This window comes from Myodes glareolus, chromosome 10 (genome assembly GCF_982192425.1).
Source record: "Myodes glareolus chromosome 10, mMyoGla1.1, whole genome shotgun sequence".
Classification (NCBI taxonomy): domain Eukaryota; kingdom Metazoa; phylum Chordata; class Mammalia; order Rodentia; family Cricetidae; genus Myodes; species Myodes glareolus.
This window is the reverse complement of record NC_142035.1, coordinates 34,834,892-34,850,573: the sequence shown is the minus strand read 5'-3', so window position 1 is coordinate 34,850,573 and position 15,682 is coordinate 34,834,892. Positions and strand designations below refer to the sequence as shown.

The following is a 15,682-nucleotide window of genomic DNA, read 5'->3' as shown; positions in this document are numbered from 1 at the left end:
GTGCTCCCATTTATGATTTATTTTGCTCAGCATTAAATGTGTGAGCTGCAGCTACAGTGTTGCATGTAGCAATCTCACTGTCGAATTTTGTGTTGTGAGAATTCTCCTCTGTGAAGCATGTCATTTAAAGGTGGTAAAACTCCACCTCCCTGTCCCTTTCAGGCACCTCCTACTCCTGACTTTTCTGATGATCATCTGAGCTCAATGAGACTTGATCACACTAAGAGGTGTCCTCTCTTCTGTTTCCCTTTCTTCTTGTCTGCTCTGCAGCTGTGGTAGTCAGTTACCCGGACGTGAATTCAAATCTGAACTTCACCAATTTAGACTTCCCCACCAAGCTTCTGTCCTTCCTCATACTCCTATTTTACCAGTTTCCAGTCTTTGTGATCTGACCCTGCTGGCAGTATGGAATCTACAAACTCCCTCTCAATATAATGGTTTTGAACTCATTGGAGAAAATAGAAAGCGTTACAAAGAAAGTCAATTGTATTGAAAACACAACCGTGTTTTTAAAGGTCAATTTGTGATGAAGCAGCGCCTGTTCTTTCCTGTAAACAAATTAAACAAGAAGTACTAATGTGCATCTAATTTACTGTATGTATCTAATGTACACAATAAATTCGGAGCAGTGTCTGGGGAAATGCCACTGCAAAGCCAGGCTTAGTTCCACACACCTGTGATCTCCGCACTGGAGAAACTGAGGCCAAAGAATTACAATGCCTAGGTTACATAGCAAGACCCTGTCTTGCTTAAAGGTGATCACAAGACATATGCAATGTGGGATGTGAACAGGCTCTCACAACAGGGTATGAGAAAGTTCTATATCAGGCCCACGTGCATGAAGAAAATAGAAGCAAAGTCTCCCTTATACATTAGTGGAAGCTAAGATGCAGGCTTTTTTTCCCGTGTGAATGAATGCGCTTCTTGAGTTCCTTGGGCTCCAGAAGGACATCCTTTACCAGTACAATGGCGCTGGTGCCTCTTCCCTTACCAGGCTTCTGGGAGGTGTTAGTGACGCAGGGTAGAAAGCTGGCACATGGTGGGCACCTAATCAATGCAGCTTTGTCTCGTCCTTTCATCCATGATTTCAAGCAGTCCTGGTTCACACTTTCGGAAAAGTAAGATAATAGTCTCTTAAGACTCAGGAAGAAATAACTGTCTGGTTCTTGTGTGGATTCCAATTTGTACTTTATGACTAAAGCATCCTCTGATGGGAAGGTTTGGATGTTCCTCCTCCAGTGAACTAGCCTATTCTCATGGGGGACAATCTACCTGTGAGCAGGCATCCTCTCCTAGGTGAGCATCCTTCCACTGATGAGAATTCTCCCTAAATGAGCATTTCCTCATGAGTAAGCATTCTCCCTAGTTGAACAGTCATCAGTGAACATCCTCCATGGACGAACATCTTTCTTAATTGAGCATTCTCCCTGAATAAGCATCCTCCATGATTGAACATCCTTCCGTGGGTGAGCATCCTCCCATAGATGAGCATCCACCTATGGGTAAGCGTCCTCCCTGGATGAGCATCCTCCCTGTTTACTCACTGAGTCCAAGAATGTGGCATAAAACACCTCCTTGCAGAACCCCCACACTTTCCCCATAAACCACTCCATTATCCCATAAAGCATCACTTCAGTCCATACAATAGGGAAGTAAAGATTCAGACCAGGACCTATGACCATATAAAATCACAAGCTCCAAGGAATTTTATGGATGCCTGCATCAGGTAAATGCGTTAAAGACAGCAAAGGCACCAAAATACATTGGTGTTTAAGGAAAGAAAGGTTGGAACTTCTCCCTGGGGATTGATTTAACCAGGAGAGAGCCCAAGTTTGAATTTTCCACTTCTCTCCCTCTGTCTTTCATCGGTCTGCCATTATAGTTCCTGGCCTGTCTGTGCTTGCATCTGTGACCTGTGTCTGTGACTGTTACTATTTCTGTGTGTGTACCTGTGCCTACCTGATGTCTAAGTGTCCCTAGCAAAAGACTTTGGTCTGTATTCATTAGTCAGCATCATATGAGGAAGGGACGAGGGACACTTTATAGAAATCTTCAACAGTTTTTGCAGGGAATTAAGTTATTTGCTTCAGCTGACCCTAAAGCATTCAATACTGCAAGCATGCCTCTATCAATACCTGCATGCTGCTTCCAACATTCATTGCAGATATTGGTTATATAATGTTGCTTTTGACCTGTTTGCTGTTTTCAACAAATGATTATCATAACACACATGCATTGCCCTCTGGGCCCGAGGCATGGATAATTTAAGATTAAAGCTATCAGTTAGCTTAAGTGGTAAAAGCAGATTACATGGGAAATCCAAGGCAAGTGAGATTGGTTGTGCACTGTTAAACAAACAGGCTGAGTACACAGTAGAATATCAGGCTAAATCTTAAGTGGCCTCAAGTTGTTTATTCCTAACTTGGCTATAAGATCCAGTAAAAATAAAATTCTAGTCTCTTAGAAAATAGGAGATAAAAATGGGTACTCTAGAGAATTCCTGGAAACTTTTACATATAGTATATATAGCCAGTATTAGCCTGGGAGATGTGTTCTATCACTGTTACCTTTTACAGATGAGGAGGCTGAGATGCAGAAGACATGAGAAATATGTTCAAGGTCAAGAGAGACCAAACCAGAACTAAAGGAAAAGACAAGGCCCAGGCTCTTTTCACTATGACGCTGACCTTAGTTCACTGATCGAATGACCTCCTATGCCCTTGGGCCCTGTATCAGGCCCTGTGGCAGTCCTGCTGTGAGCTCAGTGAAGTCCTCATGGATCAGGAGATGAGGCTGGAGAAGGCTGAGGGCATGCTGATGGTCTCCTAACTACTGAGTGGCCAAGATTGTAATTGAGAGGAGGCCATGCAGGCCCTTATGTGTGTCCACGAGTCTGCACTGAAGGAGATGTTGCCTGGAGGATTTTTCCAATAAGTCTCCTAGAGACTTTGAAAACCTATCTATGGAGTGGTTCTTCCCTTCCCCCTCCCCAGAATCCATAATTGTTATTGTTGAGACTTCGCCATTGTGGCTCATTCTTTGAAAGTCACTGAACAGAGAGAACTGGGACACATGTCTGCCTGGGGCACTGAGGGCTGTACCCTATTCATCATGGCTACCTGCACCTGAAGTCAGTTATAGAAACCTTGAACATTGGGTCTCTGGGTGGAATTTAAAAGAATTTCTTGAGAAATGTGGAGACTGTGGGGCTTTATGGGTGGTGGGATTTACATCTGTACCATCCAAAATAATAGTGGACGGCTGTTGAGCACCAGCGGGTAAAAGCACCACTGAGTAGCTCCAGTTCCCATTCGGTCTGATTCCAGGTAGTTTATGCAGACGTGGCCACCAATAGCTAGTGACTGTTGTCGGCACTAAGTCTCATCTGCAGTTCCTCCTTGGCAGGAGAGGTGCTGAACAGGGCAAACAGAATGAGACATGGCAATTTAGTAATATCAGCTTCAAGAATTTGACGTTAGGAGCATGCCTAGCCAGTTCATGTTACAGCCTTGGACTTGCGTTCCTGTTGCTGGAAAGCCACTACCTATTCCTCACATAGAGACAGCATAGCATCATGGTTTCAGAGAACTCAAAGGCTGGACGGGAGGGCTGAGTGGGCAGCATAGGGCTGACCGTGCCACTCAGCAGAGAAGACCCTGCTGACCTGGAATCACACTTCCAAGAAGCTTTGATAGAGGGATGAACAGCCTCCACAGCCGCCACTTCCCACGACACTCAGGCTGCATAAAAACAGCTCATACGGCAGAGAGAACGCTAAGAGCAGTGATTGTCAGGTATATGGATTTCCTCGGCCGTTATCTTCCCAGAGAAGGAGGCAATTTGAAAAGCAATTTTCTAAAGAACTTTATCAAGAGACTCGGTGAAGGGTGCTCAAGGAGGATCAAAGGGAAAAGAAAGCCACTGTGACCAGCTGTGCCAGCCATGTGCAAAGAACAAAATGAACTCCACTACCCTATCACCCGGGCGGAGGGGAGCGCTGAGTTCAGGACACTCACTCCCCACCCTCTGTGCATTCCAAGGGCACCACTGCGGCCCCTCCTGTAACTGAGTTTGTGTTCCAACTGAATTCCAGGCAAATTTGGGGAAACATGTTAAGACCTGATATGAAAACGCCGGAAGAGGCGTGGAGGAGAGGGAGAAAGAATGCGCTTTGCCCTGTAAAAGCTGCAGAGCTCTGCACAGCACTTTTGACCCCCAGTGTCTCCTGTGTGGGTCACTGGGCAGCAGCCCAGAGGGTCTGTGCAGGAACGGGTATCCCACTGGGCGTGCTCACAAATGCAACACTGTGGGCATTTTATGCACTTGAGAGGAGTGTTTGTTGTCTATGATTACCGAAAGAATCACAATTACTCAGCTGAGGATCCATGACACAGGCATTGTGTGGGGCACACTAAGAAATGCTGCTTCTAGGCAGGAATCGATGGATTGCTCGCTTAAAGCAATACGCACAACAAGATAAAGAGATGAGCCACCCACACCCCCCTCCAGGGTTTTCTTTATAGGACTTGAGCACCAGGCTTTTGTGCACCTCCTTCTGTAAGGTCAGCTGCTCTGAAGTGTCCTGGAGTGTGTCTGCACTGAAGGCGTTCCAGAACACAGCCTAAGAATGGGCACTCTAGGACAATTCAAAAGATCTGCTCCACAGCCGCCTGCTACTTTAACTTCTTCTAAGCTAACTCTTCCTAAGCACAGGTCTCATTTTTCATTTAAAATTAACTTTTTTTATATAAAAACAAGATACAGTCAACTATGGTAAAAACCAAAACACAAGTGAGGAGAAGAAAAAAACAAATAAGAAACCCCTGGAAGAATAGTTATCCCACAGCGTGTGCGTGTGTGGAGGCTTTGCTCCAGGACCACAGATGTTCAGGACATCAGTGAATACTCCTCCTATAAAACAGTGTCCTGCCATACCTGTGACACACTCCCTGTGTGCCCTGCCTCATCTCCAGATATGTATATAAGATGAAGTAAATGTTAAATAGGTAGTTTTATACTGTACTGTTTAGGGAACAATGACAATGAGCGAGGGTGGCTCTCCTATCCATGATTTTCTTTTTTCTTTTATTTTTAATTCTTCCCTCATATTAAAAGGGGGACATATTGGGAGTCCAGAAGAAGTGGGGTGGGAAGTAGAGTAGATATGATCAAAATCCATTGTATATGTGTAGGAAATTGTCAAAGGACAAATTTTAAATATTCTTTAAAAAAAAAAGTAAGTCATTATGAAATTTTGCCTGAGTTGCTCCTAAAACTAACCCTAAGACGAGACCTTGGTAATTTGGGATACTTAGTCATTCCACTAAGAAACAGGGATGCCAGAGAGCATTTATGGAACACAGCCTGTCGGTCATTGGTCGGGGACTCTCCCGGAGGAACTCAGTCCCTGATATTGTTAGGTGTCCTGCGCACAGACTGAGCAGATGCCCGTGATGTTCTTAGGGGAGAAGCTAGGAGATCTGAAGTGGAAGGTGGCCAAGCTACATGAGAGCTGTAGTTACAGGTGATACAGGGGGCTTAGATGTGGGAACACCAGCAGTGGCTGCCTTCCCTTTACAGGGGAGAGGCTATACTCAAGCTCACAGCGGATGTGAAACCCAAAACCCAAGTCAGTCTCAATAAATAATCCCCAAAGCACTTTCTCTTCCTGCTTCAGATGATGTCTTGAAACCCCTTCCCATGGTGTGCCTACCTTCTCTTACCAAATCTCCTCTTTCTGCCCTCAGAAAAATACCACCCACTGGCAAGTTGGTACTGACCCTCCAAACAGATGCATGTGAGGGGAAAGAAAACTTCGTCCGCTACCTCGAGCATGTCCAAGCTGTCATCACGGTCAACGCGACCAGGAGAGGAGACCTGAACATCAACATGACCTCCCCCATGGGCACCAAGTCCATTTTGCTGAGCCGGCGTCCAAGAGACGACGACTCCAAGGTGGGCTTTGACAAGTGGCCTTTCATGACCACCCACACCTGGGGGGAGGATGCCCGAGGGACCTGGACCCTGGAGCTGGGGTTTGTAGGCAGTGCGCCACAGAAGGGATTGCTGAAGGAATGGACCCTGATGTTACACGGCACCCAGAGTGCCCCATACATCGACCAGGTGGTGAGGGATTACCAGTCTAAGCTGGCCATGTCCAAGAAGCAAGAGTTGGAGGAGGAGCTGGACGAAGCCGTGGAGAGGAGTCTGCAGAGTATCCTGCGGAAGAACTAGGGCCATGCTTCCATCGCCACCGCCCCTCCTCCCTGTCTCTGCCTCTGTCCTTGCTCCACGGTTCTGGCGGCCACCAGCCACCCAGCAATTCCTGTTACCCCCCACACAAGCAACCCCAGCCTGGTCTGCAGCTTTGCCCACTGTCAATGATTATTTTCACTACAATGGAAGCAACCGTTTTTAATTCTGTAGCCCAAATATAGCATTCCTACCAACATCTATGTCCTATGTGTGACTCGACCTTTATTTCTGTCACGTAAGTGGGTGTAAACAAAACAGGGACATCTTTGCCTTCGATTTTTTTTTTCCATATCTGAGAAGAAAAGAGAACGCATCTAAAAAGCCACACTTGGTGGCTCAGGAACACGTGTGGTCTCAGCCGAAGTGCTGTTACACGCATGGAAATGCAAGCTGGCAGGGTGAGCTCCGCAGCTCCAGCACGGGGTGGGCGGTGGTTTGAACAAAGCAAGACTATTCTGGGATGTAAACTGAGGTTGCACGATGAAATAGATGATATCCCTAGGGAACCCTAAACACTGGGCTGGGTGAGGAGACTTCAAAGACATGCACATCTACAATCACCACCGATACCCAAATCGTGTTCCTTCCACCCTGCCAGGGTGACATAAAACTAAAACATGTGGCTCTTCTGTCCCCAGCTGCTGCTCTACATTGGCATAGAATTAACTGGAGCAGCCAAAAATGCCTGTCTTGCACAGAGTTCATCCACACACCCTCAGTTCCCTGGTACCCTTTACACAGCCATCCGAGGGGGAAAGCGGCAAGGCAGGTTGCACAGCTGTCTGACGAACGGCAGTTTACCAGTTTTAGAAACAGGAGCATTCCTTCTCCTGAGGGGTTTTAGACTTCCTTGAAATGACACAACCAAGAGGCAAGAGGATTCCTGTTTTGATTTGTGTTGCATTTTGGTTTATTGTTGATAGCTTTACCCACATCCACTTGAGCTTGGATTTCCAAAAACATCACTGGTGTGCAGTGTATCCCTCCCTCCCTCAAATTGTGCTTTCGTTCATGTGCCGGGCAAACGGGCCACTGTCCCAGAAGTAGCCGGTAGATGAAAGGGATACATCAGAAGACACAAGTGTCCATATTCAAGTGGACCTAGACTTGCAAGGAGCCTGTTCCACTAAGAGGGATATGTGCCCCCTCATTCCCCATAACTGGAGGCCAGAAGGAAGCAAGTGACAGCCTCTTTTAAGGGAAGCACGTGTCAGCTTGGCAACTCAAATCCTTGAGAGTATCTAACAAGGGGACAGTTGTCAACCTTAAATGACACCATTTCATTTCCGAACAGTTATTACCAAAGTCAGCCATGGTCACTTGGTGTCCCCACCCAAGGATTGGCTTCTTGCTCAACTCTCAGTGCTTAGTCATCCCACTCCTACCCCCAGCCTCCCAGGCTCCCACCCTCCCTTCCCTGCAGCACGCACAGAATCTGGTGTTCCTCTACTGAAGCCAGCGACCTAGAAGCACTGGGGTCCCATTCCCTGAGGGCAGCAGCTTTAAGAGAGAATTCTGGAAAGCTTCTTTCATTCCTTTTCTCCACCACATTAGTAAGAATCTTGTCTTCTCTGACACCTTGTAACTTTCCCTGTACCATGCTTTTCAGTGTAATAATATTTATGATTTTTTAAAGAAATTTATTACTTGTTGCAAAGGTCTTTTTCAACCACCTTATATTTAAAGAAAAAAATGGTAATCACTGAAAATTCATTTCACGTTAATGGTCTGGAAATAAACCAAAGGACATTATGTGTGCATGTATGCATAAGTGCACACAGAAATATATATACATATGTAGACTATATATGTGTGTATGTGTGTGTATATATATACTTGTAAAAATGTACATACACACATATATACCTAAATATGTGTGTATTCTGTATGTACTGAAGAAATAGCCACCATATACATCTCTAAAAGGGTATTCAAAAAATATCATAATGATTCTGGCTGAATAAAAGGCCGGTGGATATTCAGGTGAAATGTCTGTTCATCTCTTCCCAATATGACATCTCTGTAATTTTGAAGCTCTCTGTATAAACATTAATGTCTTATATAAGCAGCAGAAATATAACATAGTTGTCCATATTTTCACATTTGTGGTATAATTTATGAAATTAGAGAGTAACTTATCAGCTTCTTAATATAAATGGCAAGTTTTGATATGAGTATATAGCATATAAAGGTATATAATGCTAAATATAATATTTGATCTCTATTTCATTTTTGGCATCAGTAGTAACACAAAACCATGTCTAGACAGTGATGTTTTTATGATGCCCTTGGTTTTAATGCAAGAGACAGTTATTTATTTTCAAAACTGAAAATAAGTAAATAACAATCAGGTTAATATTGTTACTCCATGACAAAAAATTTTTAAGGAAATTTTAAAAATATGTTGTAAATTAGGAGGCTAAACAATAAAATATACCTTCCAGAAAATATGTGGGATGTGCTGTATCTTATACAAAACACTTCCACCCATTGTAGGAGCCAAAGACAGATCTTAAAAGTCTGCTTTAGCAAATATGCTTGACAGATGTGTAATTGGCAGATAAGTCACATGATCAGCATGTGATCAACAACAGCATTTCTGAGACTCCAGTCACATTTGGTAGTGGGCTATAAATTCAGTGTAGGTAATCAATACCAGAATTTCTAAAAGGGGAGCGTAGGTCAATCATGTATATTAAGTACTGTTTCTTGAGGTACATGATCTCAGTGTGGGGGGGAGGAGGAAGGAGGGGAAGTGGCCAGAGAACAAGAGGGAGGAGTGTGTGTGTTTATGTGTGCAGGTGAGCATCTGTCTTTCTGCCTGCCTCAGCATGTGTACAGGCCCATGATGTAAAATGCATGTCTTATTGTGGGTCACAATCAAACCTCTTTTAGAGCGGGACATGGTAGCACCCGCCTTTAATCCCAGCATTTGCAAAGCAAAGACAGGCAGACACCTCTGTGAGTTTGAGGCCAGCCTGGTCTACATAGTGAGTTCCAGGACAGCCAGAACTATGTAAGAGACTCTGTCTCAGAAAAAAAAAAAAAATCTTTTAGAAACAGGATTCTAGAACACACGAAGCTAGATCAAGCTATACTATAATAACAAAGAGACTCATAATCTCAGTGGCTTAATATGAAGGTTTATTTGTCATTCCCATGAGTTCAAGTGAGGGTTTAGGTGACTTTCCAAAGCTTCAGATCTCCATGCCCTGAGAAGCGATCTAGGCCATCTCAGTCTCATGCTTCGCTGTCTGAACATGAGGTTGCTTCTCATCCTCCCTCTGTGTTCATAAGACGAGCATGCACACCTGCCCATGGTAGTAGCCAGTTCTCACCAGTGAACTGACATGAACACCGGACAGTTGGGAAGTGTAGGACAACTAACAAGAGACTTGGTGGGCAGTGGATCCCTCACCATAGTGTCTGATCCTGTAAAGCAGGTTTCTAATTCTGATTTACACGATAACCTCTCCTCATGGGTGGGACTGTGTTTTATTGCAAAATAATTGTACCTCACCATCATGTAACCATATAGTATTCTAAATATTGTTTGAAGGTAATTCATTATAAACCATTTACAATGTTCTCTGATCCTATAGTCATTAAACTCAATTATTAAAACTTCAAGTGAGCCAATGACTAAAAATAGATGTGGAAAGAAATAAGGCCCAAAGTTTGGTCTTGGGACATTGAAACACTATAAGCCAAATCTTCTGTTCAGGCATTGATACCCTAAATATTAAGGTTTGATGTGTGTGTGTGTGTGTGTGTGTGTGTGTGTGTGTGTGTGTGTTCTCTCTATTCACTCTTTTTCTTAATTTGTTTTATGTCCCGCGCTACGGTCTCGCCAGCAAGAACGACGCGGGGCACTTAGGATACTTCTGCAGTAAAGCTTTAATGCCTCTTGAGAGGGAGAGCATCAGCTTCCAAAGCGGAGACCCCGAATGAGGGGAACCCAGCCCTTATAAAGGAAACAGTCCTCGCTTCTGATGTGTCACTCTTGGATTGGTCCACTGCCCATTATCCCAGATGATGCCTCGGGAGTAGGCAGGGACGCAGCGGTAGAGAGTTACAAAGCACGTGCGCTGGGATTAAAGGCGTGTGCTACATCACCTTGAACTCACAGAGATCTGCTTGTCTCTGCCTCCCAGGCATTGGGACCAAAGGCGTATACTACCACGCCTTGAGGTCACAGAGGTCAATCTGCCTCTGCCGCCCAGGCATCAGGACTAAAGGCGTGTGCCGCCACACCTTGGGGTCACAGAGGTCAATCTCCACCTTTGTTCCTAGAAGCAATGGAGAATGTGGTCCGGCCCTCCACAGTTTTATGTGTATGCATAGTTTACCTGTGTGCCTGTTGGATCCTTTTGAACTGGGCTTACAGATGGTTGTACGCCACAATGTAGATGCTCGGAACTGAGCCTGGGTCCTCTGCAAGAGCAACAAATACTTTAACAGCTGAGGCATCTCTCCAGCCCCATTTTTTGTTTGTTTAATTAGGTTGTTAGCAATTTAGAAAACCAGTTTGTGAAGATACATCCCATTCGCCAGAGAAAACTGAGAGCGCAGGTAGCCCTGCAGCTGAGGAACAGCTTTGATCTTTGGCAGAATCAGTGAGACCACCGTTTTCTGATCAGCCTTGAGCTGCTCTGTAATCTCATATTTCTCCTTCTCTTGTGTCAAAGATCTCACCCTCCTGGTGCCTGGGCTTATGCAGCTGCTTTTTCTTGAACTAAGCATCAGTCAGGTGTTTGGGGATTTTAACTGTGCTGATATCAACTTTTGTAGAGGTGGCGATGATAAACTTCTGATGTGTTCTTCTCAGAGGAACTCTGTGGAGGGCAAGAGGTCCTGTCACAAGCAGTAAACCATTCCCCCGTTGCTTCAGGAAAATCACTCTCTTGCCCCTGTGGCGCCCGGTGAGGATGATGAGGACAGTTCCAGGAGTAATGCTATCACACAGGCATCTCATGTGCTGACTGAAGGACTTTTTGCCATGGCTCAGCAGCTTCCGAGGCACATCTTCGGTAGGATAATACCTGGGCATTTTTCAAAGCTTAACCACCCAGGTACCACCATTCTTGTCACCACCAACTGGTTTTGTGACAGTAGCAAGGATCTTTTCCTTTCTTTTCTTCTTTTCAGCCTTGGTTTTCGCAGCTGTGCATTTCCTTGGCCTTTCTGGAAAACACAGCAGATCGGGAGTCGCTGCCAATTCCTCTAACAGGGACTAGATTTCGGCTGCAATGGGGCTTCCCCTTCTTGAGCTTGTTAGCCTTAGGTTCACCCTTTTTGGCTGCACCAGTGGCAGGGGCATCACTTCCAGCTTTCTTGGCTACAGGTTTCTTCTCTTTTGTATCAAGTTTCTCGGCTTTTTCACCCGCCATCTTGTAAGATGGGAAAGAGAGCTAAGGTCCCGGCTTTTGGTCTATAAGCAATCTCCAGCCCCATTTTTAAATTCTTACAGTTATTATTCCATGCCATCATTACCCTTGTCATTATAAATTAACGATAGACTTCCATGTGATGGAAACATTCATTGATTATATGAATCGTGAAGGGATTATATGAAAACCACACGGTACAAAACCATATAACCAAATACTTTATATTTAGATAGAAAGAGAAATGCTAAATAGATGTGTTTAACTCATATGTTGAAACACTTAATAGCCAGAGTGTAGATGCAATAAACTAATTTGATTCTTTTAAAATAATAAAAATAAAACCACAACAGTTTTAGAAAAGGTAAATATATGCTTAAAATAACATCAGCACATGTCTCATGGATCAGTGCAAATGATCTGGTTATGTCTAGTAAAGTGATTCTCTATCTCCAAAAAAGAAATGAATTGATAGAAAGGGTGGGAGAAAGAACACTCAGCCCATGGGGGCTTAAATACATGGAGAGACAGGCTGGCAGGAATCGACAGAGAGAGACTAACATGCAGGAGAATCCCAGTCTCTGAAGAATGGAAGTCTGTTGAGAACAGAGACCAGTGCAGTGGGTGAGCCACATCGAGATGCAGTGCACTGAATACCACCCCCTGCCACTGACCCCAGTCCATGCCCTTCTAGAGTCATCAACTGCATCTTAAGGATGGACACACCACACCTAGATCCAGAAGAGTTCACTCTACTACAAATTAGCCAGTGAGCACTTGAGTTTTCCCTTTAACCTCTTGCTCGTTTAGTTTAACCCTTTCCTTTCATTTAAAAAACAGATCAGATTTGATTTCCGATTTCTAAGGAATCAAGAAGCAAAGTCTGATCTGGAGGGAAATTCCTGAGGCCAGGCTGCTAACTCAGCCCAAGGAGGTGAAGGCTCTATGCTGCTGAACTCCTAATTCTCAGCCTGATTGGACTGGGGCAGAGTTAGGATGAAAAGGCAGTTAAAAATCTCAGCCTACAGAGTTCAGAGGCCAGAGACTTCTAGCATGGAGTGTCTCACCCACTGCCTTATCAAAATCCTGCATCCAAGACAACATCCCATGAACTATTCCCAGCTGGAGGCTAAACCTTTCTGTTTTCCCTTGCGATCCCAGGCCTCAGATCACTGACTGGCCACAGGTGACGGGTAATGTGGTAACAGGATACACACTTGTGTTGGCGGAGACTGCTTGTTTGCTTCCCGTCACCCAGAAGCCTAAAATAATCACTCAGAAACTATATTTTTGCAATATTGTTTGGCCAATAGCTTAAGCATATTGCTAGCTAGCTCTTATATCCTAAACTAACCCATCTCTATTAATCAGTGCATCATCATGAGGTTGTGGCCTACCAGCAAAGTTTCAGTAGGCTCCAGCAAAGGTGTCTGTCTCCTGTGGCAGCTACATGGCTTCTCCTTGACTCTGATTACTCTCTCTCTCATCCAAATTTTGAAGTCAAGATACCTTTAAAATACATATGTTGGCTTAGCTTAGCAGCCCATATAATAAAATGTCTCTCTGTACTTAGCTCCTTCACAATCAAAAAATTAAAGACAACACAATAATATACATTATTCAGACACTCTGTGCATATTCTATCTTTACATGGCTTATTTTTCTTCTCTATTAATTTTTCTACAAGTTTACTCTTTTATATTACTTTTACTGTCTCTTTATTTTTTCCTCTCTCTCTCAAGCCTACATACATTTATCCAACATAGTGACCCATTCAGAGGTCTTTTTTATCTGAACCTGTCTTTATTGCATATCTGTAATTATTTTCTGACCAGAACTACTTTTTTATGCTAAGCCGGCATGGCTAGGACCAACTACGTGGTCCTGCCTGCTTGCTCTTTCCAGTCCAACATGGCAGAGGTATATTCACTGCCTCTGAGGGCCATTCTTTCCATCCTAGATCCAGGGTCACAGTGGGTCTGTGTCACCTTTAAGCAATTTGTAACACACTACTCATAGACCCTACTTAAATGCTCCTGAAAGAGTCAGAGCCATTGGTGCTGGAGAACCAGGAAGCCACCATTTTTTTTAAGTAAATTTTATTAAATTATAAAAGTTTCCATTTCTGCCCCCCCTCCCAACACCCTCCCACTCCCCCCACTCCCCCTCCTCCTCCCTCTTCGTCCCCCAGGGCAGTCAGGGTTTCCTGCCCTGTGGGAAGTTCCAGTTCCTTCCCCCTCCCTCCAGGTCCAGGAAGGTGAGTGACCAAACAGACTGGATCCCCAAAATCCAGTATATGTAGAGGAAACAGGTCCCAGTGTCATAGTCAATGGCTTTTCAGAAAGACTTCGGGCCAGCCACAGTCAGAGAATCCGGCCAAATTCCGAGAATCTGGTTAGATCACGTCCTCCTTCAGTCCCAGTCCAACTGGCCTTGGTAAACTCTCATCAGATCCGTTCCCTTGTATCAGTGGGTGATAGCATCCCTCGCAGTACTGATTTCGTTTTTCATGTTCTTCCTCCTTCTGCTCCTCATTTGGACCTCGGGGGGCTCAGTCCGGTGCTCCAATGTGGGTCTCCGACTGTATCGCCGTCCTTCGCCAGATGAAGGATCTATGGTGATAAGCAAAATATACTTCAGTATGGTCATGGGCCACGGCCGCTTCAGACACCCTCTCCTCTGTCCAGAGAGCAATCTGGGGGATCTCTCCTTGGACCTGGGATCCCATATATAATCAAGTCTCCTGTAAACCCTAAAATGGCTCCCTTAGTTGAAATATATTGTTCCCTGATCCCATATTCATCCTTCCTCCCTCCCTCCCCCCCCATCCCCGGCCACCAAGCTTTCCCCGTTCCTCCCCTACTCCCTTCTCTCTAACCCTCTCCCCTTCCATCGACCCTCCCACCCCCCCATGCACCCGAGGTTACCTGGGACTCTTGTCTATTTCCTACCTCCTGGTGGATAGCTAAATAATCTTCATCAGGTTCATCTTCTTATTTAGCTTCTCTAGGATCACGAATAATAGGCTCAAAGACCTTTAATTATGGTTAGAATCCACTTATGAGTGAATACATACCGTGTTCCTCTTTTTGGGTCTGGCTTACCTCACTCAGTAAAGCGTTTTCTATTTCCATCCATTTGCATGCAAAATTCAAGATGTCATTGTTTTTTACCGCTGAGTAAAACTCTAATGTGTATATGTTCCACACCTTTTTTAACCATTCTTCTATTGAGGGGCACCTAGGCTGTTTCCAGGTTCTGGCTATTACAAATAGTGCTGCTATGAACATAATAGAACAAATGCTTTTGTAGTATGTTAGGGAATCTTTAGGGTATATTCCCAAGAGTGGAATTGCTGGGTCCTGAGGGAGGTTGACTTCCAGTTTCCTGAGAAACCGCCACACTGATTTCCACAGTGGCTGCACGAGTTTGCATTCCCACCAACAATGGATGAGTGTTCCCCTCACCCCACATCCTCTCCAGCATAGGCTATCATTGGTGTTTTTGACTTTAGCTATTCTGACAGGTGTAAGATGGTATCTCAAAGTGGTTTTGATTTGCATTTCCCTGATCGCTAAGGAGGTTGAGCATGACCTTAAGTGTCTTCTGGCCATTCGAAGTTCATCTGTTGTGAATTCTCTGTTAAGTTCAGTACCCCATTTTTTAATTGGGTTAATTAGAGTTTTAGTGCCTAGTTTCTTGAGTTCTTTGTATATTTTGGAGATCAGACCTTTGTTTGATGAGGGGTTGGTGAAGATCTTCTCCCAGTCAGAAGGCAGCCTTTTTGTCCTACTGACAGTGTCCTTTGCTTTACAGAAGCTTCCCAGTTTCAGTAGATCCCATTTATTCATTGTTTCTCTTATTGTCTGTGCTGCTGGGGTCCTACTTAGGAAGAGGCCTCCTGTGCCTAAATCTTGTAGACTACTTCCCACTTTCTCTTCTATCAGGTTCAAAGTGGACGGATTAATGTTGATGTCTTTAATCCATTTGGACTTGATTTTTGTGCATGGTGATAGATATGGATCTACTTTCATTTTTTT

The 15,682-nt window shown here is 44.5% G+C and overlaps 1 protein-coding gene and 1 pseudogene across 2 annotated transcripts in view; one reads left to right on the top strand and one right to left on the bottom strand.

Moving 5' to 3' along the window:
• Positions 1–6,455, top strand: part of Pcsk2 (proprotein convertase subtilisin/kexin type 2) — a 237,146-nt gene extending 230,691 nt beyond the window's left edge. For both annotated transcript variants that reach the window (XM_048455476.3, XM_085696810.2), the window contains one exon: positions 5,748–6,455. In XM_048455476.3, coding sequence (XP_048311433.3) covers positions 5,748–6,234 — 487 coding nt within the window. In that variant the 3' untranslated portion in view covers positions 6,235–6,455. The remainder of the gene's footprint in view (positions 1–5,747) is intronic.
• A 4,298-nt stretch (positions 6,456–10,753) lies between these two features.
• LOC125413890 (large ribosomal subunit protein eL6 pseudogene) lies at positions 10,754–11,645 on the bottom strand (annotated as a pseudogene).
• Between the last annotated feature and the right edge of the window lie 4,037 nt (positions 11,646–15,682).